At 45.1% G+C, this 20904-nt stretch overlaps 1 protein-coding gene across 3 annotated transcripts in view; it reads right to left on the bottom strand.

Annotated features, from left to right (window-relative positions):
• The window catches only part of PRKG1 (protein kinase cGMP-dependent 1), a 383398-nt gene that overhangs the window by 85877 nt on the left and 276617 nt on the right, over positions 1–20904 (bottom strand). For all 3 annotated transcript variants that reach the window (XM_071438575.1, XM_071438577.1, XM_071438574.1), the window contains exons 6-7: positions 6254–6331; positions 1973–2067 (exon numbers count right to left, since the gene is read on the bottom strand). In XM_071438575.1, the coding sequence (XP_071294676.1) occupies positions 1973–2067; positions 6254–6331 (173 nt within the window). The remainder of the gene's footprint in view (positions 1–1972; positions 2068–6253; positions 6332–20904) is intronic.

Below are 20904 nucleotides of genomic sequence, written 5' to 3'. Positions count from 1 at the left end.
ACAACTCTTTATTTCCATGCTGATAGGAATAATTATTGCTTTATAATAAATCTTTATATTATGTTTCTATGTTTATAAATGTTGTTACACAATAAATGTTTTTACTGCAACGAAGAAAACAACACCTGATTTTGGAGCACCCTAAATTATGTCATGCTAGACTGCAAATTATCCATCTGCTGCCTCCAATTAGCCAGGAAGGTACGAGGGGCCTGGGAGAGGATGTGGATCATCATTTCATGCCTTGCTCTGCCAGTGTGCAATGGGATACTGGGAGCTAATGGGTGCCATCTGCTGTGAGCATGGAAAATGGGATAATGCACATCAGTCCCTGATGGCTCTGTCAGGGACATATTGCTGGGAGGGATTTGTTATCCCAGCTCCTGCTAGGCTGCATTTCTGCATTAGTTTCTATCTTAATGAAGAAATGATTTGTAGCCCTTGTTTTATTCTGCACACACAAAATATATCAGGTTTTAATAAAGTGTCCTGTAGTCTGTAAGGTCCATTCCAACCCAAACCACTCTGGGATTTCAAGTGTTGCTAAGGCCCTGGTAAAGTTTTTAAAAAATTAATCAAAGATAAAACAGGAAAGAAAATAGAGTAAAAATCCAATTTTATCTCAAGCTCTCAGCCATAGCTGTATTTTACAGCAGTGGAATCATCCTAAAGGTTTCCCAAGTGGCCAAATAGGGATGTCTCACACAATCCTCACAGAAACTCATTAATTAGCAATTTATTTGAGCTACCAAATGTTTACATTGCAATATTTTCACATTATTCCATTTAAATCTCCCTGTGAGACTCCTGTGATTATCAGCAAACTGGAAGGACAATTCTGGAGGAATTCTCTAGCAACAAAAAAAGATCACAGAATGGTTTGGGCTGGAAGGGCCCACCCAGTGCCACCCCTGCCATGGCAGGGACACCTTCCACTGTCCCAGGCTGCTCCAAGCCCTGTCCAACCTGGCTTTGGACACTTCCAAGGATGGCAGGATTGTGCTTTCCCTGCATGCTGAGAATGTCCTCTCAATAATTAAGTTTCGATTTCTATATTGAATATTCAAATTTATGCAGCCAAGTACTGCAAATTAACCAATCTCAAACTACTCTACTTGAAATGCCAAGGAATTCCCACTCATGGGGATGCTCTGTGACACCAGGGCTGTGCAGGGATGGCATCAAAATGAGGATATTTATTCAATAACCACAATATTTTGTAATTAGGGAAGAGATTCATTGAGGTTTGTGCTTGATACACATCTGGCTGCCAAGAAGTGCCAGGAAATTCTGCCTTCAAATATTCTGCCACCTTTTACTGGGGAGAAGGGTGGTAGAGGAGGGATTGACCATGTTACCACAGCATCCCCAAAAAAGCCCAAGAGCTCTGGCACCCAGATAAACCCCTAGGAAAATATGTTTATCCATGAAGATGAATGAGTGTCCCAAATTCCTGCCTTAATTAAGCCTATTTTTATAGCCTGAATATGAATTTGCAGCTTCTCTTCTTTTTACTCATCTCCAAAGGAAAATGTTTATATAAAGTGCTCACTCAGATCCAATTTCCACCTCCAAAATCCCATATAAATAGAGCATGGCAATTTAAACTGCCCTTCTTTCAGCCATCCACCCCACCAGGATGACCACAATTATCCTTTTCCATACAGGAATAACACTCCAGAGTTGCAAAAATCAAACTCTTTCAGCTTCCAATGGATGTTTGGGGAAGGAAACACAAAGATAAACTAATTTTTGATGTCCACAAGCAAGGGAAAGTCTACATTAGGCTGCTCAAGTGCAGAACAAACCCATTCCCCAGTGAGGTGGGGCCTCCTTCTAACACAAATCCAGCGACTCCAAAAGAATAAATCCACTCCCAATCTCTTCCCAAACAGCCAGAACCACCTGAAAGCTGCAAAAATCCTGGAGAAAATAATCAAAATTCAACAACTGCTTCTTAAGGAGCACTTACCCTTGGAGGGCTTTTTCTCCAAACCAGTCCCCCTTCCCCAGAGTGCGGAGGAAGACGGGATCTTCACTGGGAGAGTCCTCCCTGGTGACGTTCACCTGTGGAAAAGCCAAAACCCCACAGGATTCAGAGAACTTCTAATTAACAGCTAAAACGTCTTTGTTCAGAGGGGAATTTGGGAATTTGTCACCTCCTGGATCTCTCAGGAAAGGCTCCTCTGGGAGTCATCTAAGTCCCCAGAGTCCTGCACTCTCCCCAACCAACCATCCAAAAAAATGAGCAGTGATTTTTCCTTCTACTCCTGCAAAAACACACAGTTTTGGATTTTTGGGAATGTTTTTAATTCTAAACATGGAGTTGGCTGCACAAGCACAGTCACAGGAGAATAAAATTCCAAAAATTTGCTGTGTATCTATCATCTGCGGCTTAAAGCTTCCATTAGCTTTGTTCCACAGGGCTCCCAAGTTCCCTGAAGGGACAGGAAGAACACAAATCACCACCATTGGGACACAACTGAAGTGAACCAGTTTGGGGCATTGCAGGATGAAGTGTGGCTCTGCTCTCTCTCTCCAGTTCAGGGAGGGAACAAGCTGGAGCAGAAATCAAATCTTTCCATGTTTTTAACCAGAGCTTTTGCACATGGAAATTCCCAAAGCTCAAAGGTGGGATGTGTCAGGCACATCCTTTTGGATTTAGTGATATCCCAGTGTAATTTCCCTATTAAATTTGTGGCCTGCACCTTGTCCCAGCTCTTTAAGGGGTGGCAGAACCAGTGGGTTTGAGAGGTTAATGAGCAGCACAAGGTGCTGAACGCCTGCCCTGACTCATGGAAGGGCAGGGAATGTGGAGTGGGTGAGCCAGGAACACCCCTGGACAAACAGAGGGAACTTCAATGCAGATTTCAGCTCTTTTTCCATGACTTCCAATGATCCAAAGCAAACAGTGTTTAGAGATTAGGACAGAGTGACTTCTACAATGTTCAAAGCTCTGAGCCAGCCTCCAGTGGGGAACCTGCATTAAATTGGTGCCACATTGTGGATTTTAAAGGGAAAAGGGTGGGAAATGACACAGCAAGGCCCATGCTGCCTTTGGATAAAGGCAAGCAGCACTTCCCAAGCAGAAGGGAATGAGCCATTTCCATCCATTATTATTCCACAGATTCCTGCACACAGCATGGTTGGAAATCACTTTGATTTCTGCTTGGTAGGACTTGAGGAAATAAGTTCAAATAAATACACTAAAGGAGCTCAGGAGTGGGGTCACGTGGGGTGGGTGGAGCTGACAGGGGAAAAAGGAATTTGGTCCTAAAAGAATTATCAATGGAGGATGGGCTGGAAGAAAACGAGAGAGAGAAGAGGAAGAGAAGAGGAAGAGAAGAGGAAGAGAAGAGGAAGAGAAGAGGAAGAGAAGAGGAAGAGAAGAGGAAGAGAAGAGGAAGAGAAGAGGAAGAGAAGAGGAAGAGAAGAGGAAGAGAAGAGGAAGAGAAGAGGAAGAGAAGAGGAAGAGAAGAGGAAGAGAAGAGGAAGAGAAGAGGAAGAGAAGAGGAAGAGAAGAGGAAGAGAAGAGGAAGAGAAGAGGAAGAGAAGAGGAAGAGAAGAGGAAGAGAAGAGGAAGAGAAGAGGAAGAGAAGAGGAAGAGAAGAGGAAGAGAAGAGGAAGAGAAATCAATGGAGGATGAGCTGGAAGAGCAGAAGTTTTCTCAGTATTTCTCTGAGGAGTAATGGGCTCAGAAACGTAAAAATTTATCTCTGCTCACTTCAGCCTGGAGAAGAGAAGGCTCCAGGGGGACCTTAGAGCAGAATTCCAGGGCGTAAAGGTACAAGAGAGCTGGAGAGGGGCTTGGGAAAAGGCACAGAGGGACAGGACACAGGGAATGGCTTCCCAGTGCCAGAGGGCAGGGATGGGTGGGACATTGGGAATGAGGAATTGTTCCTTGGCAGGGTGGGCAGGCCCTGGCACAGGGTGCCCAGAGCAGCTGGGGCTGCCCCTGCATCCCTGGCAGTGCCCAAGGCCAGGCTGGAGCAGCCTGGGACAGTGGAAGGTGTCCCTGCCCATGGTAGGGGTGGCACTGGATGAGCTTTAAGGTCATTTCAATCCAAACAATTCCATGATTCTGTGTGACTCCAGACACTGTGACGTGACAGGCATGGCAGACATTCCTTAAGGAGCTCTCCCTGATCCTGCTGATGCTGACTGCAGACACTGCAGGTGTGCTCCCAGGAGCTGCTTCCAGCATTTTCCTGCCTTGCTGAGCTGCCTGAGTCAAGTTTTACCACAGGACATGGGAGGTGATGTGCTCCAGCTTCTGCAGGTGCCAGGCAGCACACACTGACTCTAAAATCCTGTATTTTGTTGTCATTTATTCCCTGTTTCACTGCTGAGCCACTATCCAAGGCTTAGCATGGATTAATTATTACATCCATCCTAAGCCAGGCATTAAAATTAAACTCCCTCCAGCTCCATCCACCCATCAGCCACTGGTGTCTCTTTTCCAAAGCAATAAGCTTGGAAGAGAAAATTGGGCAGGATTTAACTATCCCTGTGGGAATTTCTGTCAAGCCATCAGGCTCCAGCTGAGAGTCTGGGAATTTTTTAGCAAGTCCCAGTGCCTTGTTTTATTTTAGCTCCCTTTTTCTGGCCTGCAGCTATCACAGCAAGATAAAGGAGCAGAGGCCAGGGACAAAGCCAAGGAGCTGCTCCAGGAGGAGTCCAGGGCTCTGGAGCAGTGGTCAAGGCCATGGGAGGTCTTCTCCATCCTCTGGGTGAGGGGAAAGGGCTGCAGGCCAACAACTGGGATTTGGTTTTTACATTTCTTTGTGGATTGGGGAATGTTGTAATGAGTCCAGAGGAACCATGGAGTTGTACCCAGGGCTGGAGCCAGGCTGAGAGAGCTGGGGGTGCTCACCTGGAGAGGAGAAGGCTCCAGGGAGAGCTCAGAGCCCCTTGCAGGGCCTAAAGGGGCTCCAGGAGAGCTGGAGAGGGACTGGGGACAAGGCACAGAGGGACAGGACACAGGGAATGGCTCCCAGTGCCAGAGGGCAGGGATGGGTGGGATATTGGGAATGAGGAATTGTTCCCTGGCAGGGTGGGCAGGCCCTGGCACAGGGTGCCCAGAGCAGCTGGGGCTGCCCCTGCATCCCTGGCAGTGCCCAAGGCCAGGCTGGAGCAACCTGGGACAGTGGAAGGTGTCCCTGCCATGGCAGGGGTGGCACTGGATGAGCTTTAAGGTCCCTTCCCCCCAGGCCATTCCAGGATTCTGTGCTGCTGGGAAGGGATGGGATCCACCCAGTGACCAAGTGGGGCAAAAGCCTCTGTAGCCAACATAGCTCCAAACACTCCTTGGAGTGGGAGTGGAGATGGAGATGTGGGAGGGAGATGCACCATCCCAATGTTTTTCCCCATGAAAAAATGGCAAAAGAAAAAGGATTTGAAGCTTGGCTCGTGATTGTCCACACTCTGAGAAAAGAGGGAATATTATTTCTGATTGAAGGCAAGTGAAAGGGCATCAAACCAACTAACTTGGATTTCTGCAGGCTATGATTAACTTCATTTCAAAAACTTCTCCAAGACACTCTTATTAAACTGAAAAAGACCATTTTTTGCCTTACAATAAAAACTGGCTCTCAGAAAGTGGAAGATGATGGTGGAAAATGAGTTGGCAGCTGGAAATCACTGTGTATTCCCTCCAAAACCTCCATCCTGCTATGTAGAAAGAAGCCAAGTGTCTCTCAAGTGTATTAGGCAGGCTAAAAAAATTATAAATAATTGTTGAATAGAAGGAAGAAACTTGGTCTATAAAATCCCATCAGTGTTTTATGGGAAATGAGGTCAAAAATATTTTCCCTGTGAACAGTGGAAAGAAACTTTGACCTTTTTTTTCCCCTATGGAGAGAGCTCAGAGATCCCTGCCTTTCTATTATTTGGAGAAGCTGGGAAGAGAGAGCCATGGGAATGAAGCCTGGAAGTCAGCCTTGGAAGGGGGATGCTTAGCAAAGAAATCATGGGGTATATTTAGGAGTAGGATTTATTTCAAAGAAATTGAGTTTCGTGGCCATTAACCCAGAGACTCAACAACAGTTTCCACCCCAGAGTGTTGCCTGGGAGCACATGTGAAACCAGCAGGGGATTTCATTTTCAGCCCTTCAGGCCACTCTTCCTTTCCTGACCCAGCCAAGGAGCTCCATTACATGTCAAGTTCTGGCACATTTGTGCCCTGAGAGGGGAGAGAGAGCGAGGCTGGAGCAGGATTTTGGGAGCCCCTTGGCCTGGGAAGGTGTGAACTCACCTTTCCTTTGCTGATGATAAAGAAGGTGTCCCCTCGTGCCCCTTGGCGGATGATGTACTCTCCACTCTCGTAGTGAGTCTGCAAGAGGCAAAGGAACCAAATGAAGATGAACAAATCAAAGCAGAGCCTGTCCTATAACCCATATTTTGGCAGCTTTGTTAAGAACATCACCCTGGACCCCTTTTATCCCAGCTTGACATTGGCTGTGACTTAAAGATTGTCCTGTGGTAAGGAATAGAATAATTAAACTGGAAGCATTTGTGGCTTGCCCATTTTTCTTCTGGCTGTGCTGGTGCCAGCCTGTGCCCAGATGAATTATCCTCACAGCCTGGATCCATTTTTAGCACATCAACAAGACAGAGGAATTTCCAACAGGGAATAAGCTACATGAACTAAACTGTAATAGGAAGTCTGGTATAAAAAATTTTTTTTCTCTTTTTTTTTGGTGGTTTTGGTGGTTTTCCAGCTTTGCTAGCAAGGGTTTTGTTCAGCAAGTAAGTTTTGCTTTTCTCCTGTTATTACAGCAGTATAATCTGTCCATTTTTGCCTTATTTTGTGGAACAGCCCTTGCTAAATTCATGTCACAGCCTATCAATGCTAACATCTAAAATTGTTAGAACACTTTCATCCCTTGTGTCACCCCATCAAAAGCAATGTGCATTTACACATCACCAAAAAACCCAAATATTTTCTAAATCAAGACTTTCAATTGATATTTAGATCTCCCTCCAAACCTTGGAATCTTCATCCCAGATGCTCTGCCACTGCAAATTCAACCAACAGCAGGCTGGGGGATGCCAAGAGCTTCCCCTGCAACCTCTCCTGCATCTCCCTTGGCATAAATGTCTCTTGGATTTTTCAACCATGACCAGGAGAGCTGGAGGTATTGGGTATTCTATCCCAGCCCAAATTTGGGACAAAATCACCCCAAAAATGCCCTGCATTCAGCATCAGATCTTCTAATCCCAAACTATGTATAAACAAGCAAGGACTGGAGCTAAAACTGGGGAATTAATCCAAATCCTCAAATTTGGTTAAGCTTGAGATTTTTTTTCAAAGGTGTTGTGTTGACCTGAGTTTGTTTATTTATCTTTATACCCAACCTTTTTATCATTTACAGACTGATAACAGAACCCCCAGCTTTTCTCATTTTCATGTGCCAGAGTGGGAAGAGGGAGGGGAAAAAAAAGTCTGGAGGAGACCTGGACACAAAATTGCAGTTTTACTGCTTATGTTGGGTGTTTCTGGAGAGCAAATTTAAAGTGCACATTTTTGACCATCCATGATGAAATTCCTTGGAAGGGCCTGATTTTAGGAGGTGTTGGGATCAGACCCCTCTCAAGTGGAATCTTGTAGGCACCCAAAAATCTAATTAATGAAAATACTGGATTAATGGCTTCTAAATTTACAACAGGTGATCCATATTCATTGGTATTTTTACACGATTTCTGGGCAATTTAACATGATAAACCTGCTCCCTAAAAGGCCATTTCTTGGTCTTGCTCACCAACTACCACCAGCACCAACTGCAGAATAGAGTCTCAGTCCTGCTGCTGTAGCCAATTCCCACCCACAAGTTCTCCCAACCTTCTAACCCATCAATTCCATTCCACCATTCCACCTCTAAATCTTCCCAATCATTCCCACACATGGCTCTTCCCAAACTTCTCACCCAGAACTCCTCCAAAGGAATGGGAGGAACACAAACTTGAGCTTCAAAGCACCTAAAGTTGCCTCTCTTCTTTTTTAAACCGAGCTCTAATCTCAGCCAAGTTCTTCCAACATTCCAATCACATTCCTCTAGTCTCTCCTTGAGTGCCCAGAGCTTTCATTTTGCTTGACCTGCTCCTCACTGGTGCCTCTTTCCACGCCCTCCCTGCCACCCACATCCTCATGCTTATGTATTCCAAGCCATTTCTTTCACAGCTAATTCCACACACACAATTTTTCGTGCTTGAATCAACCCATCCTTCCCATCCTTTAGCAGAGTTCCTGCTCTTAAAATCCTTGTTTTCTAACACAAATCAGCTCGTCCGTGTGCTTTGCCCTTCTAATGGGATTCTTGCTACTTGCCCAGTGTCAGAGCACCATTCTGGGCAGGCAAAGTGCACAAGAGCTCACTCAGAGCGCATGGAAGTGGAAATAAAAACAAGGCTCTTGCTTTTAGCCCCACTTGAGATGCAGCAATACCTCCTCAGGTACCTCTGGTACCATCAAAGATCTCTGAAGAAGCTTTTTGGCAAAAGTTCACAGAATCCCAGAATGACTGAGGTTGGAAAAGACCTCCCAAGAGCAAGGAGTCCACCTGGTGACTCATTCCCACCTTGTCCCCAGCCCAGAGCACTGAGTGCCACCTCCAGCCCTTGCTGGGACACCTGCAGGGCTGGGCACTGCAAAGCTCCCTGGGCAGCCCCTGCCAAGGCCTGAGCACCCTTTGCATGCAGAAATTGCTGCTGCTGTCCAAGCTGAGCCTCCCCTGGCCCAGCTTGAGGCTGTTTCCTCCCATCCTGACCCTCAGCATACAGAGAAGCTGGAATCTTCCACAAAACAGCATTTCCAACATAAATGAACAAAAGTGAAGCTCTTCCTCCCTTTGAAGCCCTCCATCAGGTGCCTCCCCTGGAGATTTCTGTTTGTCCAGTAAGAACAGCTTCTATAAAAATACCAGGATTTTTTATTCCCTTTACTTCTATTGTCAGTTTTACTTAAAGTGAGCAAAAAAAAATCCCAGCACCAAGGTGGGGGAAGAATATTCACACAGCAGGTTTGAGAGGATAAGACATGGATAGATCTTCCTGACCTGCTTCAGGTACCCCACAGGAGAAGTACCAATCTCACTACTGAGTCAGATTTGCTCTAAAAAAGGCAACTATCTCATTTTGTGAATTCCCTCATTCCCTGCAGAATGCCAATGAGTGGACACAGACATTTCTTTTAGTCGAGAAATACCCAATGCAAGTTCTCTTCAGGAGTGACTGGATTTTTATGAGACCAACTTATATTGAAAATGGACAAAATTAGGAACAGTGGGGCCCAATAGCACCAAATTTTGTCAATAAACTCCTTTTTCAAGTTCCAGTGCTCCCCAGGATGAAAATCTCCCATAGATACAGGACCCAAAGCAATGTACAAACCATATTTCAGTCACACCACCCCCATCCATCCATCTCAGAACAGTTAAATGTGTGATGAATTTCTTTCTCCCCAACCCACCAGGACACATCTCACCCACCACACAAAAAAACCATCACCTTTGCTACTTCAGACCTTCAAATCTGGCTGAGCACTTTGGCCCACTGAGCTTGGCTGATCAGTCACAAACTTCAACTGGAGCTTCTGCTCCTAAATACCACCAAAAATGAGATGTCTGAGAGCCTGACCAGGCCTCATAGAGAAACCACGACTAAAAATGAGATGATGGAGAGCTCAACCAGGCTTCATGGACTAAATCTCAATTAGGCCTCATGGAGAAACCATAACTAAAAATGAGATGTTGGAGAGCTCAACCAGGCTCCATGGACTAAATCCCAATTAGGCCTCATGGAGAAACCTCAACTGAAAACAAGATGTTTGAGATCCCACCCAGGCTCATGGAGAAACCTCAACCAGGCCTCAAGAAAAAACTTTGACTAAAAACAAGATGTTAAAGATCCCACCCAGCCCTCATGGCAAAACCTTGACTAAAAATGAGATGTTTGAGAGCTGACCAGGTTGTGTGGAGAAACCTTGATCAGGCCTCATGGAAAAACCTCAATCAGGCCTCATGGAGAAACCTTGACTAAAATTGAGATGTTTGAGAGCCTACCCCGGCCTTGTGAAGAAACCTCAACTAAAAATGAGACGTTTGAGAGCTGACCAGGTTGTGTGGAGAAACCTTGACTAAAATTGAGATTTTTGAGAGTCTGTCCTGATGTTGTGAGGAATCCTTGACTAAAAACAAGATGTTTAAGCTGGACCAGGCCTCACGGAGAAACCTTCACTCTGGAGACCAACCCAACAGTTAAACTTGAGAAAAAGCTCATTTTTCCTCCCCCTGGATGCCTCTGACTGCTGTGTTTATGCTGAGAACATTTGGGAAAAAGTGGGAACCAGGGAGTTTGGAATGCTCCGTGACCCACGGCGCCAAAGGTCTCCTCAGGGGAGCAGAGGCACAAAGGTGGCTTTGAAACGAGGACTTCAAAGCTGGAGCTGGGTTTGGACCACAAAAACCAGTGACAGCAACACAGGGTTGATGACAGTTCTCCATGCCCCACCCATTGCATCCAGGGTGTTTTTGAAATAAAATAAAAATAACCTAAATATGGTTATTTTGCTGGTGCTTTAAAAAATATTCACAGAACTGCCAGCAAAACTCCAAACAGAAGCAGCTTTTAGAAGATCTATTTTCCCTGTTCAGGATTTGCTGCCTTAAACATCCTAAAATGACAACAGGTATGCAAACAAAATAAATGGAAAAATATATTTATTTGCTGAAAATGCTGGAAAACCAAGCAGGTAAATATCAGTCTTCTGTACTGAACTTAAAAATCACACAGATTTGTTTCCCTGGTTTTACAGTGTGTCTTACTCCCATGGATTATCTAAAAATGCTGCTGCTTGAAATAGCCAGAGGGGAAGATTATGCTTTTCTGGTCCTCTCCTCATTTATCCCTAATTTTTGACACTTAAGACATCTCAAGACCCAAGCAGCAGCTTAACTAGAGGGCAACAAGTGGGAAATGAGGAGGGGAAGAGAGGGTTAACTCATGTCCTTAATTTGACAATAATTATGGAACACAGAATTGAGAAAGGAGATGAGGAAGGGGACCTCATTGTGACCTTCTAGGACCTGAAGGGAGCCTGCAAGGAAGATGGAGAGAAAATTATTTCCAAGGGATGGAGTGCCAGGACACAGGGAATGGCTCCCAGTGCCAGAGGGCAGGGCTGGGTGGGATATTGGGAATGAGGAATTGTTCCCTGGCAGGGTGGGCAGGCCCTGGCACGGGGTGCCCAGAGCAGCTGGGGCTGCCCCTGCATCCCTGGCAGTGCCCAAGGCCAGGCTGGAGCAGCCTGGGACAGGGGAAGGTGTGGAACAGGATGTACTTTAAAATCCCTTTCTACCCAAACCCATTCCATGATCCTGTCATTTTCACTCAGCTGGCTCTAACTGAGCTGCAATATCCTGCAGCAATTTTTTGGTTTAGTTTTTCAAACTGATGGCATTACAAACTTACTCTTCCTCCTTAAAGATACAGCTCTTTGATATCCCACCAGCACTGAGTATGTACTTTAGAGCAAAAGCTGTGCTGTGACAGTGACAGGAGCCTGTCTCCCGGTCCAATCCTTTTGGGAGACATTTCCTCTGCACTAATTCACTGTGGCTCCTTAATGGGCTGTGACAGCATTGAGGAAAACACTCCTGGGAATGAGCTGGACACTCAGGCTGTCCTCTCCAATTGTGGGGCCTTCTGCCTTTATGGATTCCTTCCAATTCCTGCAAAACCATCCCTGAGCAAGGCTCTTAATACACCTCCAAAAGGGGTTGGCTGTGCATGGACACAGCTCAGCTTCCAGAATAATAAAAATCCTGGAATTCTAGGGTTGGAAATAGTTGGGACACGAGAGGATTATTGATCCAACTCCCTGGTCCAAGAAGAACTGCTTAAAACTAAACTATGATTTAAGAGATGACTCCCCACAATGAGTTCATCTGTCCTCAACAAGATAAAACCTGTATTATATCAAGATATCATCTGTGCTGCTGAAGACTCAGGAACAGGGATTGCTCCAGGGAAAAGCAATGTAAAAGGATGTATGAGAAGAGTAAAAAAAGGATATTCAACAACTATTTCATTGAAGCAAAAGCAAGTACAGCCTCCACCTAATCCATGGGATACACACTGAAATGGATAAACCAAAGGAATAAACAACAGGGCCCTGCTGTTCCTGAAGTGCAAAGATGTGAGAAATGTCCCTAATTTGAAGCTCTTTGGTTAAATGATTGCTTTAATTTCTGGTTGTTTCTTTTGGTTTTTGGCACTGCTGTTCCCTGTGGTGTGCTGAGAGTGAGCAAGAGGGAAGGAGATAGGGCTGGCACCCTCCTGCTCTTCCTTTTCCTCAAAACCTCCTCCCATTTCAGTGTCTCAAAGGCAAAAAACTCCACAAACTGAGCTGGAGCCAGCCCTCTCCCAGCTGAGCTGCTAGGACAAGACAGGAGATGGGAATAAAGTTATTCATGGGAACTGTGGAAGAGAGAAACAACACATTCCAATTTAGAGCAAAAGGCCATCTCCAAACTGTGACTTTTCCAACTCTGACCAAAGCTCTGACAACTCCTCAGGTGAAACTGCTGGTCCTGAAACCCAGGCTGAATTTCCATCAGGAATTCAAGTTTTTTGCATTTTTTTGCATCACTACTATTGTGATAATTCAGAAGCTGCCTGAAGGTTGAATTATCTCATGGAAAGAAGCAGCAGCCCCCCATCTCTGGCATTTCCCTGACCCAGAGCCCACAGCTGAGCAGTTTGGTTTCCTTTTACACCACCAAAGTCAAGGTCTTTACACCTGAACACCCAACCCTCCCAAAACCCTCCTCATGCCAATTAACAGTGGATAATTAGGAGCATTTGTGAGCAATCAGGGAGGATTTATTAGGTTTGCTATAGAACAAACACAGCTCATCTCAGAATCCCCCTAAACCAAGCAGTACTAAGGAGAAGGACACAAACTAGGGATAAACCTCAATGGTTTCATCTCCTAGTCATGAAAAACATGACATTGTCCTTTGGGCTGTGCTTTTATCTCCTTTTTTCCCATTCTGCTGGACTTCAACCCAACTTCTGCTGAGTGCAATTTTCAGGGATAATTAAAAGGCAGCAAGGTGGATAAGGGACCATGTTTGGCAAATGATGGCCCAGGTTCCTGCTTCCCAAAGGGAAGGTGCACAAGATGGGAGGAGATCCTGGCCCTTTCCTTCAGCCATTCCTGGAAGGCCCCTGGACTGGCTGGAGAGCAGGAGCCTGTGTGGCTGAGGATTTGTTGTGCTTCAAACTTGGCTCTTTTTTAAGGACTGCCTGCTGAGAAGAAACAGGAATTTGGGGAGGTTTAGGATGCTGAAGTTCAGAGATAGAGAGGGAGGTGAAGAAGGCAAAAGGTCAAGACCAACCTCAAAGATCAAGAGGGAGAACTCAAAGACTTCAAAGATTAAGAGAGAGCAGAGGGATGACAGAGGGTGAGAGCAGCATGGGGTCAGGAGAAATGGGAGAGGAGTGTAGCAACAAGATTTTCCAGGAAAACAAGATGAACTGATATGGGAAAAATTAGGATTCATTCCCAGGGGAGATAACAGATAAACTAGAGTTGGGTAAAAGGCAGTAGTGGGATTAGGCTACAGATCAAGCCACAAATTGGGGTCAAAACCCCCAAAAAGCTTTGCTTAGGAATTTAAATAATACCAGATTCACAGATAATGACTGTGAAATGTGGAGAATTAGCTGAGAATCAGTAATTAGAAAAAAGATCCCCAGGCAACAGAATGGAATCAATTCATCAGTCACCCTGAGTAAAAACTAGCAAACAGTAAAATTCAGCAAAAATAAAAACACAATTAAAAAAATTAAGACTTTGTGCACCCTGGGCCAGTCACATTAATGTAATTTTAGGCTTTTGTAGGATTGAAATCTCTATAATTCCATGACATTCCCAGCCTCCTTTGGACATTACACACAGGAACTTTGAGGAAATCCAACCAGAAACAGAACCCCATGATGGCACAGCACCACAAAACCAATCACCAGCAGCTCAAGTCCATGGGGGTTTAATTAAATTTCATTGAAATGCACCAAGAGCTGCTCTTCAATCCTTTCCCAAACAGCTCTGATTTTGTTTCCCTCATCATAATGGAAGAATATTTGTAGAAATCCCATTGCCCTCCCTAAATCCACAGGTCTGTTCCACAGTTATTAGAGTGGGAATCAATTCCTTGCCAAAATGAAACTGGAAGTAAACAACTTAAATCAACACATTTGTTTCATTTCTTTTCCTTCATTTCCTCCAAATTTCACATGCTTATTCACCCCAGGTATTTGCATTGCCACCAGGATCCAAACTCATTTCAGAATCGATCAGGAGGAATAAAAAAATGCACATTAATTCAATATATTCAGCCACTTTTCCAGTCACCTGCTATGAAATGTATTTTCTTTTTGTGGTCTAGACTGAAGAGGAGACTCTACATTTCCATATGAAAATGCACTTCAAATTATCACTGAAAACCAACTTTACTGGAAGGGAAATCACAGAAAGCATTGGATTTATTCATCCTCAACAGACTTTTACTGGAACAGGTCATTTTCCCAGTTTATACCCCTGAATTCACCAATTGCTTCCACTTTGAGGGTTCTGTGCAGGTGACAACCAGCCCTAAGTTTGGCAGGTGAATTAAACACTCATATTCCCTGTTATATCCCCATGGATTTTGGCTGTTGCTGGAAAATATCCTCCTTTTCCCTCGATTTCTCTCATCAACTCCCCAAAAGGTACAAAAAAAATGCAGTATTTTATCAACCCACATGACACAAACTCAGCCTCTATTCCCAGTCTGCTCAACAAGGAATTCTGGAAGTGAATCACACTTCCATAAGATCAAATGTTTGGTCCAAATATATTTATTAAAGCAGCAAGTGAACTTTCACTCTGTGCATAAACTGGGAAAAGGTGAAATCTCAATTTTTGAAACATCAATAAAAACTTCTCCCAAATGAAAAAGAAGCTGCCTTGAGCCACTCACCTGGGTTGTCATCGTCTCCTTGACAACAGAATTTGGAAAATTGGGATAAAACCTGTATTTTACAAGAGAAATGCAAAATATCTGCTCCCTAAGTGCAGAAATCAGTAATTTTTACTGTTTAAAAGAATCTCTGCTGCTAAAATTGATGTGGCTGGAGCTGCAGGAGCCCATTCCAGCTTTGCCTGGAGGAAAATTTTACAGGACATTTCCATTGCCTCCAACTTATTCCAGGATTTTGGATAACTGGTAACTAAAGAGGAAGGTAACTAAAGAGGAAGGTGTGAAGAATAAAAATGAATCACATCCTGAATTCAGAAGATGGTAAAAGTTGAGATTTCTGAAGGATGAAGCAGATCAAGAACTGCCCCTGCAGCAGCAACACTTCAATCTCTCATGCAATGACCCCACTCAGAAAGACTGGATTTTTCCCAGCTATTTTGTGCTTTAGGGCAGACTTTTTGGGAGCATCTCTTATATCAGTCCTAAAAAAAAACCAAAAACAAAACCAGGGCAAGGCTGGGAAATGTAATCTAGGTCAGATTGTTAGCACAAGGCACAGCTGACCCCTTCCTTACCAGGCAAGGACACAATGACCCCAAAATTCCTTCACCAGGGCTTATTTAAACTCTGAATTCTACTTTGCATGGCTTTTTCTGCAGGAATGTGGGAAATGGCCATTTGGATTTACAAACAGAGGGGTCTGACCCCAATGGAGATGGGATCCCATCCCACACAGGGAAAATCCTGGGACAGCAGCAGTTTAAAGCTGGCAACAGCCCATCCCATGGATTAAGAAATGGCTTTTTCCATCTTGAGGACACTTTTCAATTCCCATTATTACAACCCAAACACTGCAAATGCCACCCTGAGAATGGGGAATTTCAAATCCATCCCTCTGAGGGGATGTTTAAAACCAGAGAGGCACAAAGCCTCAAGTGTGAGCAACCCCATTTCCCAAGGGAAATAAATTCCCTGGAAAAGGACCCAGCCATGCTTTGAGGAGGTCTGGGGATGGGAAGAGGATCTCCCCCATCTTCATGTTTGACCTTTGTTGTAAAGCTGGGGTTTAACCATTGATCCCGTGGATGGAGGGTCTCCAGCTGATATTCCCAGCATTCCAAGCCTGGTGGCCATTCCTTGGGTGGCCACAGATGTCTCCATCACCTCATAAAGGGTTCCCTTCATTTTTTTTTTTTTCCTAATTAATCCCTGGCAGGACTCAGTCAGCAGGACCTGCATGCCAACCCTGTCCCAGATTCCAGCAGGTGTCACTGTGGGCAACACTATGGGAAAATCCAGCAGGGAAATGTTGGAATCAAAGGGAAAACACTCATCAGGGTAATTAATATTTAGGTTTTCCTTAATATAATTGCTGATAATATTTTTTCCTCTGTTTTTACAGGTAAAAAGGCATTGTTTGTGTTAACTTCTTCAGGGTTGAAGGGTGGAAGTCATGGAATATTTTTGAGTAAGCACCAGGCTGGATTTTCATTCTGGGGTTCATTCCCACCAAAACTAGCCCATACATGTCTGTAAGTAGTGATTTGTGGGTGAGAATTAGGGAATTTTGGAAACTGATGAACAAATTCCCATGAGGAGACGCCCAAAAAACCAGAGAGCCACATGCTCTCCCTTCCAAGCTTCTCCCAAAGAATCCAGCACTGAAAGCGAAGCCCTCAGCACAAAACAATCTCATCCATGGGAAGATCCATCCCAAAAATCACTTGGTTCAGGCTGTCAGGAATACAGCTTGGGAAGAGGGGCTTCAGCTGAGCCACCCCCACCCACAGTAAAACCACCCCCAATGCCCAAATTTTAATTAAATTTCAGTCAGAATTAATTCATTGCATTTTCTCTGCCCAGGAAATGAAGGACAGCCACCAACCCATTGGTCCCAAGCTGTCTGCAACAAAGAAAATGCCTGGCAAAGCAGATTCCATGGGTTCCTTGCCCCAGGGTGGCTGCAGAGCCTCTGGAAAGTGGGAACAGTAAACAAACAGATATTGGGAAATTAGGAACAAGGCTGGATCAGGGAAGAGACAACTTGAAGCTCCTGAGTTCTCCCCTATGAACTCTCTGTTGTCCCAGGTGCCATGAAAAATCCACATCCATCCTGCATGTCTCTAATAGAGCCTCCAAATCCACTAGGGCAAATAATAAATTATGGATTTGCTTAAATCCTTCCTTTTCATATCTGTGAAACCCTGGAAAATAATATCTAAGATCACAGAAAAAAATGTTTGTTTTTCTTTTTTCCTTTCTTTCATAACTGTGACGGATCAGCTGGAGAATCCGCTTAGAGAGCGTAAAAAAAATTAAAATATCTCATAGATAGGTTTAATCCAACTGGAAATAGGAAATATTTAAATCCCAACACATGCATAACCTGAGAGGGGCAGCTTTAGAAATTAACATTTTATCAGTGACTCTTGAAAACCTGATCATCCACTCAATGCACCAATGCCAAAAATAATAACAATAAATTAAAGAAAGAAAATCCCAGGACGAAGCAAATTGGGGGAAGTTTTTTCTGTTTGATGCTGCCTTTGCCACGTGTCCTGGTGCTGGTGACTATGGCACTGCTGGAGTGGCTTTTCCCACCACTGGGAGCTTGATTGAGGAGAAGGAGGTGCCCAAAGAATGGGGAAAAGCTGGAAAAGTGCTGGAAAGGCAGCTGGAAAACAGGGAACTACAGAACTCTCTTGGAAGAAGCATGGTTTGGGTTGGAAGGGACATCAAGGAGCATCCCATTCCACCCCTGCCATGGCAGGGACACCTCCCACTCTATCCCAGGTGGCTCCAAACCCCAAAGTCCAGCCTGGCCTTGGGCACTGCCAGGGATGCAGGGGCAGCCCCAGCTGCTCTGGGCACCCTGTGCCAGGGCCTGCCCACCCTCCCAGGGAAGAATTTCTTCTCTGACAGCTGAAAATATCTTACAGCTCCCATCCTTCTGAGTGTCCTTGGGATTCTCATGGAGATTTCCATGCATCCAGGTGCTTTGGACAGGTGGAGGAGATGCAATTCCCTAGCAGGGGTGCTCTGGCCTAACTCCAGTGGGTTTTACAACACACACTTGAAAGAAATCCAACAACCCAGCTCCTCTGCTTGGGGTGTAGCAAAGGAGCCCAGAGACAAGGGCAGGGGGACTTGTGACAGTAAATGAGATGTTAATAAGCTCCCCCTGTCTCCAGAGGAATCCAGCTCTGCATGGAAAGCTCTGGATAAAGATCCCTCTGATACCACTGGGATTTTCAGCCTGAACAAAAGATGCTTCTTGAGAGGTTTCTAAATTCATTTCATAAATCTCAATTAAAAAGAGAGCACCCTTCCCTGCCTGAAAAGTGCATTTGGCAGAGGCCAAAAGCTGCTCCTGGCACCTGACACAAAACACCCAGCAGGTCCTACCAGGAGAAGACCTGAAACTCCCACATGTGCCAAGAGCATGGAACTCCAGGAAATGCCTTCCTCTGTGTCCAGAACAAGGATTTTACTGGGGGAAAAAGAGGAGGGATTTGATGTTAAATCAAATGGGAAGAAATGGCAACAGGTTTTCTACCCCACCTGCAGTGGGTGTCTGATCTGAGACCTGGAGTTTTTGAAATGAGTCCAGAGGAGGCCATGGAGATGCCCCAGGGCTGGGGCCCCTCTGCTCTGGAGCCAGGCTGGGAGAGCTGGGGGTGCTCACATGGACAGGAGAAGGCTCCAGGGAGAGCTCAGAGCCCCTGCCAGGGCCTGAAGGGGCTCCAGGATGTGGAAACCCAGAGCACTGGGAATATTTCTCTGTCTGCTCTGGGGTGTCCTGACCCCCAGGGCAGCACTGACTCTGACCCTCATCCATGGAGAAAGTTTCCCAGACTTCAAGATAGACTGGAATATATAATATCCACAAGAGTGTGGAATAGAATATAGAGAGCAGTGTAGGTCTATCACTGGGTGAGACATTGAGGTTTGGGGTTTTTTAGTGTGCTGTGGATGGAAGCAAGATGGAGGGCACAGGGTGTCACCCTGGGTTTCTTCTTCATGCTGCTTCTTCCTCCTTTCCATGGGTTTGGGGGGCATTTTGTCATTGGGCAGAAAAGTCCCCATTGCAGCTCTGTGGGATCAGTTATTGGGTTAAAAGGGAAAATAATCCAGGTGTCAGCTCTTAACTGGACAGTTTAGTCTTAAAAGCCCTTGGAACAAGAGATTGTTGCCATTTTGTGCCTTCTAATGCTGAACTCACAGTAGTGAGGCTGTTTTACTGATAAGAAATAATAAACACCTGAGTCTGAACATGAAACTACCATTTGAAGTGCCTTCAAATCCAGACCCAGAGGAACCAATACAGGAGAGCTGGAGAGGGACTGGGGACAAGGGATGGAGGGACAGGACACAGGAATGGCTTCAGAGTGCCAGAGGGCAGGGCTGGATGGGATATTGGGAATTAGGAAGTAATCAGAGCCCCAAAGGTTTTCACATTGACATCACCTTTCAATAAGTTTTGCAGAACTGGGGAAGAAAAACCCCAAATCCTGCCCCATTTCTACCACTGCAGGAAAGCAAAGGATGAGCAATGAACACACACACAGACATTCCTGACAAGAATCCTCAGAAACCAGGGAATACTGAACTCCTTTCCTATGCTAATACAAGCAGGAGATTATTTTTAATTCCCTTCATGTGGTCTGTGCCCACATTAAAGAAAATCAAAAGGAAAATTTAACTCCAAACAACACATTTTATCCCAATCCAAAGCTAGAGCAGCTCCTGCCACTGACTCCAATGTATTCCTGCACTCCAGTTTCTCCAGCTGCATTTTATTTTCTAATGCTTTTTTTCCCCTAAAAAGCTTTTATTTCCTGGTGCACCTGCAAACCCAAAGCCGTGTTCTCATGAGCACCATTTGAAAAATTAATGGAAGTACAACTCGAGTCAAAATTTTGTCCATTTGTGATGGAGTCAGGTGGGACTGAAGCTGATTTGATGCTCCCACAGGCAGCATTACCCTACACCACAGCTCCTCCAGTAAGCACTCCCCAGAGTGCTTCCTTTAATAAAAAAATAAAAATAACAACATTAACATATTTTTTCTTAACCAAAACCTTTCACTCTTCCCTGTTTGAGTTCTCCCTCCAATCTGATTTCTGGCTCTGTTTCACATCAATACCTGCCTTAGTGCTAGCAGAGGCTGCAGGACAGACCTGGGACCTGATTCCCTTTATCCAAGAGCCATCCTCACTCCTAAACAAGCCTAAAAACCACAGATTCTATGGAAAGCTAATTAATTTTCCACATTTTCCCTCTCCTATTCACTGTTGCCACACAATCCCACAAAGGCAGGACTGTGTTCAGCCTCTGTTAATTAACCAGAGGCATCCCAAGGCCACCTGATCCATACTAATTGGGCAGTGTGGAGCAGGAAGGATGCTTAAAGGCCCAGGACAGCTCTGAAAGCTGAATTAAGCCATGAAATCTCCTCCAAGATCCCACTCTCCACCAGGAGCCACAACAGGATCTCCATGAGCAACTGGGAAGAATTTTGGGTCGTGTTTAATTTTTTTAACACTTGTGCCTTTTGAAATTCAGTCTTTCATTGGAATTAAAATGAGAAAATTAACATGAAAGGAAGGAACAAGACAAAGGCTGGCAAGTGACCCTCAGCACACAAACTGAGCTGCTGAAGTGGCTGCAGACAGGAGCTGGGATCCCAGATTTCAGCACCCAGAGTGGCAGGAAGAGTTTCCATCCCTGGCAGCCTCTGCCTGTGGGGTTCAGCACATTTCTCTGCCTCTCCCCTCAGTTTGGCTCTGCTGTTTGTCCAGGGATTCACTGGGAGCCAAGGCCAGACTGCCTGGGGCTGCAGGAAACACATCACTGGCACTTGGATCTCAGCAGTGCATTCAAA

Source organism: Agelaius tricolor, unplaced genomic scaffold (genome assembly GCF_023055355.1).
Source record: "Agelaius tricolor isolate 1412-34295 unplaced genomic scaffold, bAgeTri1.0.p SCAF_13, whole genome shotgun sequence".
Lineage (NCBI taxonomy): Eukaryota > Metazoa > Chordata > Aves > Passeriformes > Icteridae > Agelaius > Agelaius tricolor.
The sequence above is the reverse complement of the archived record's forward strand: the minus strand, read 5'-3'. Positions and strand labels throughout refer to the sequence as shown.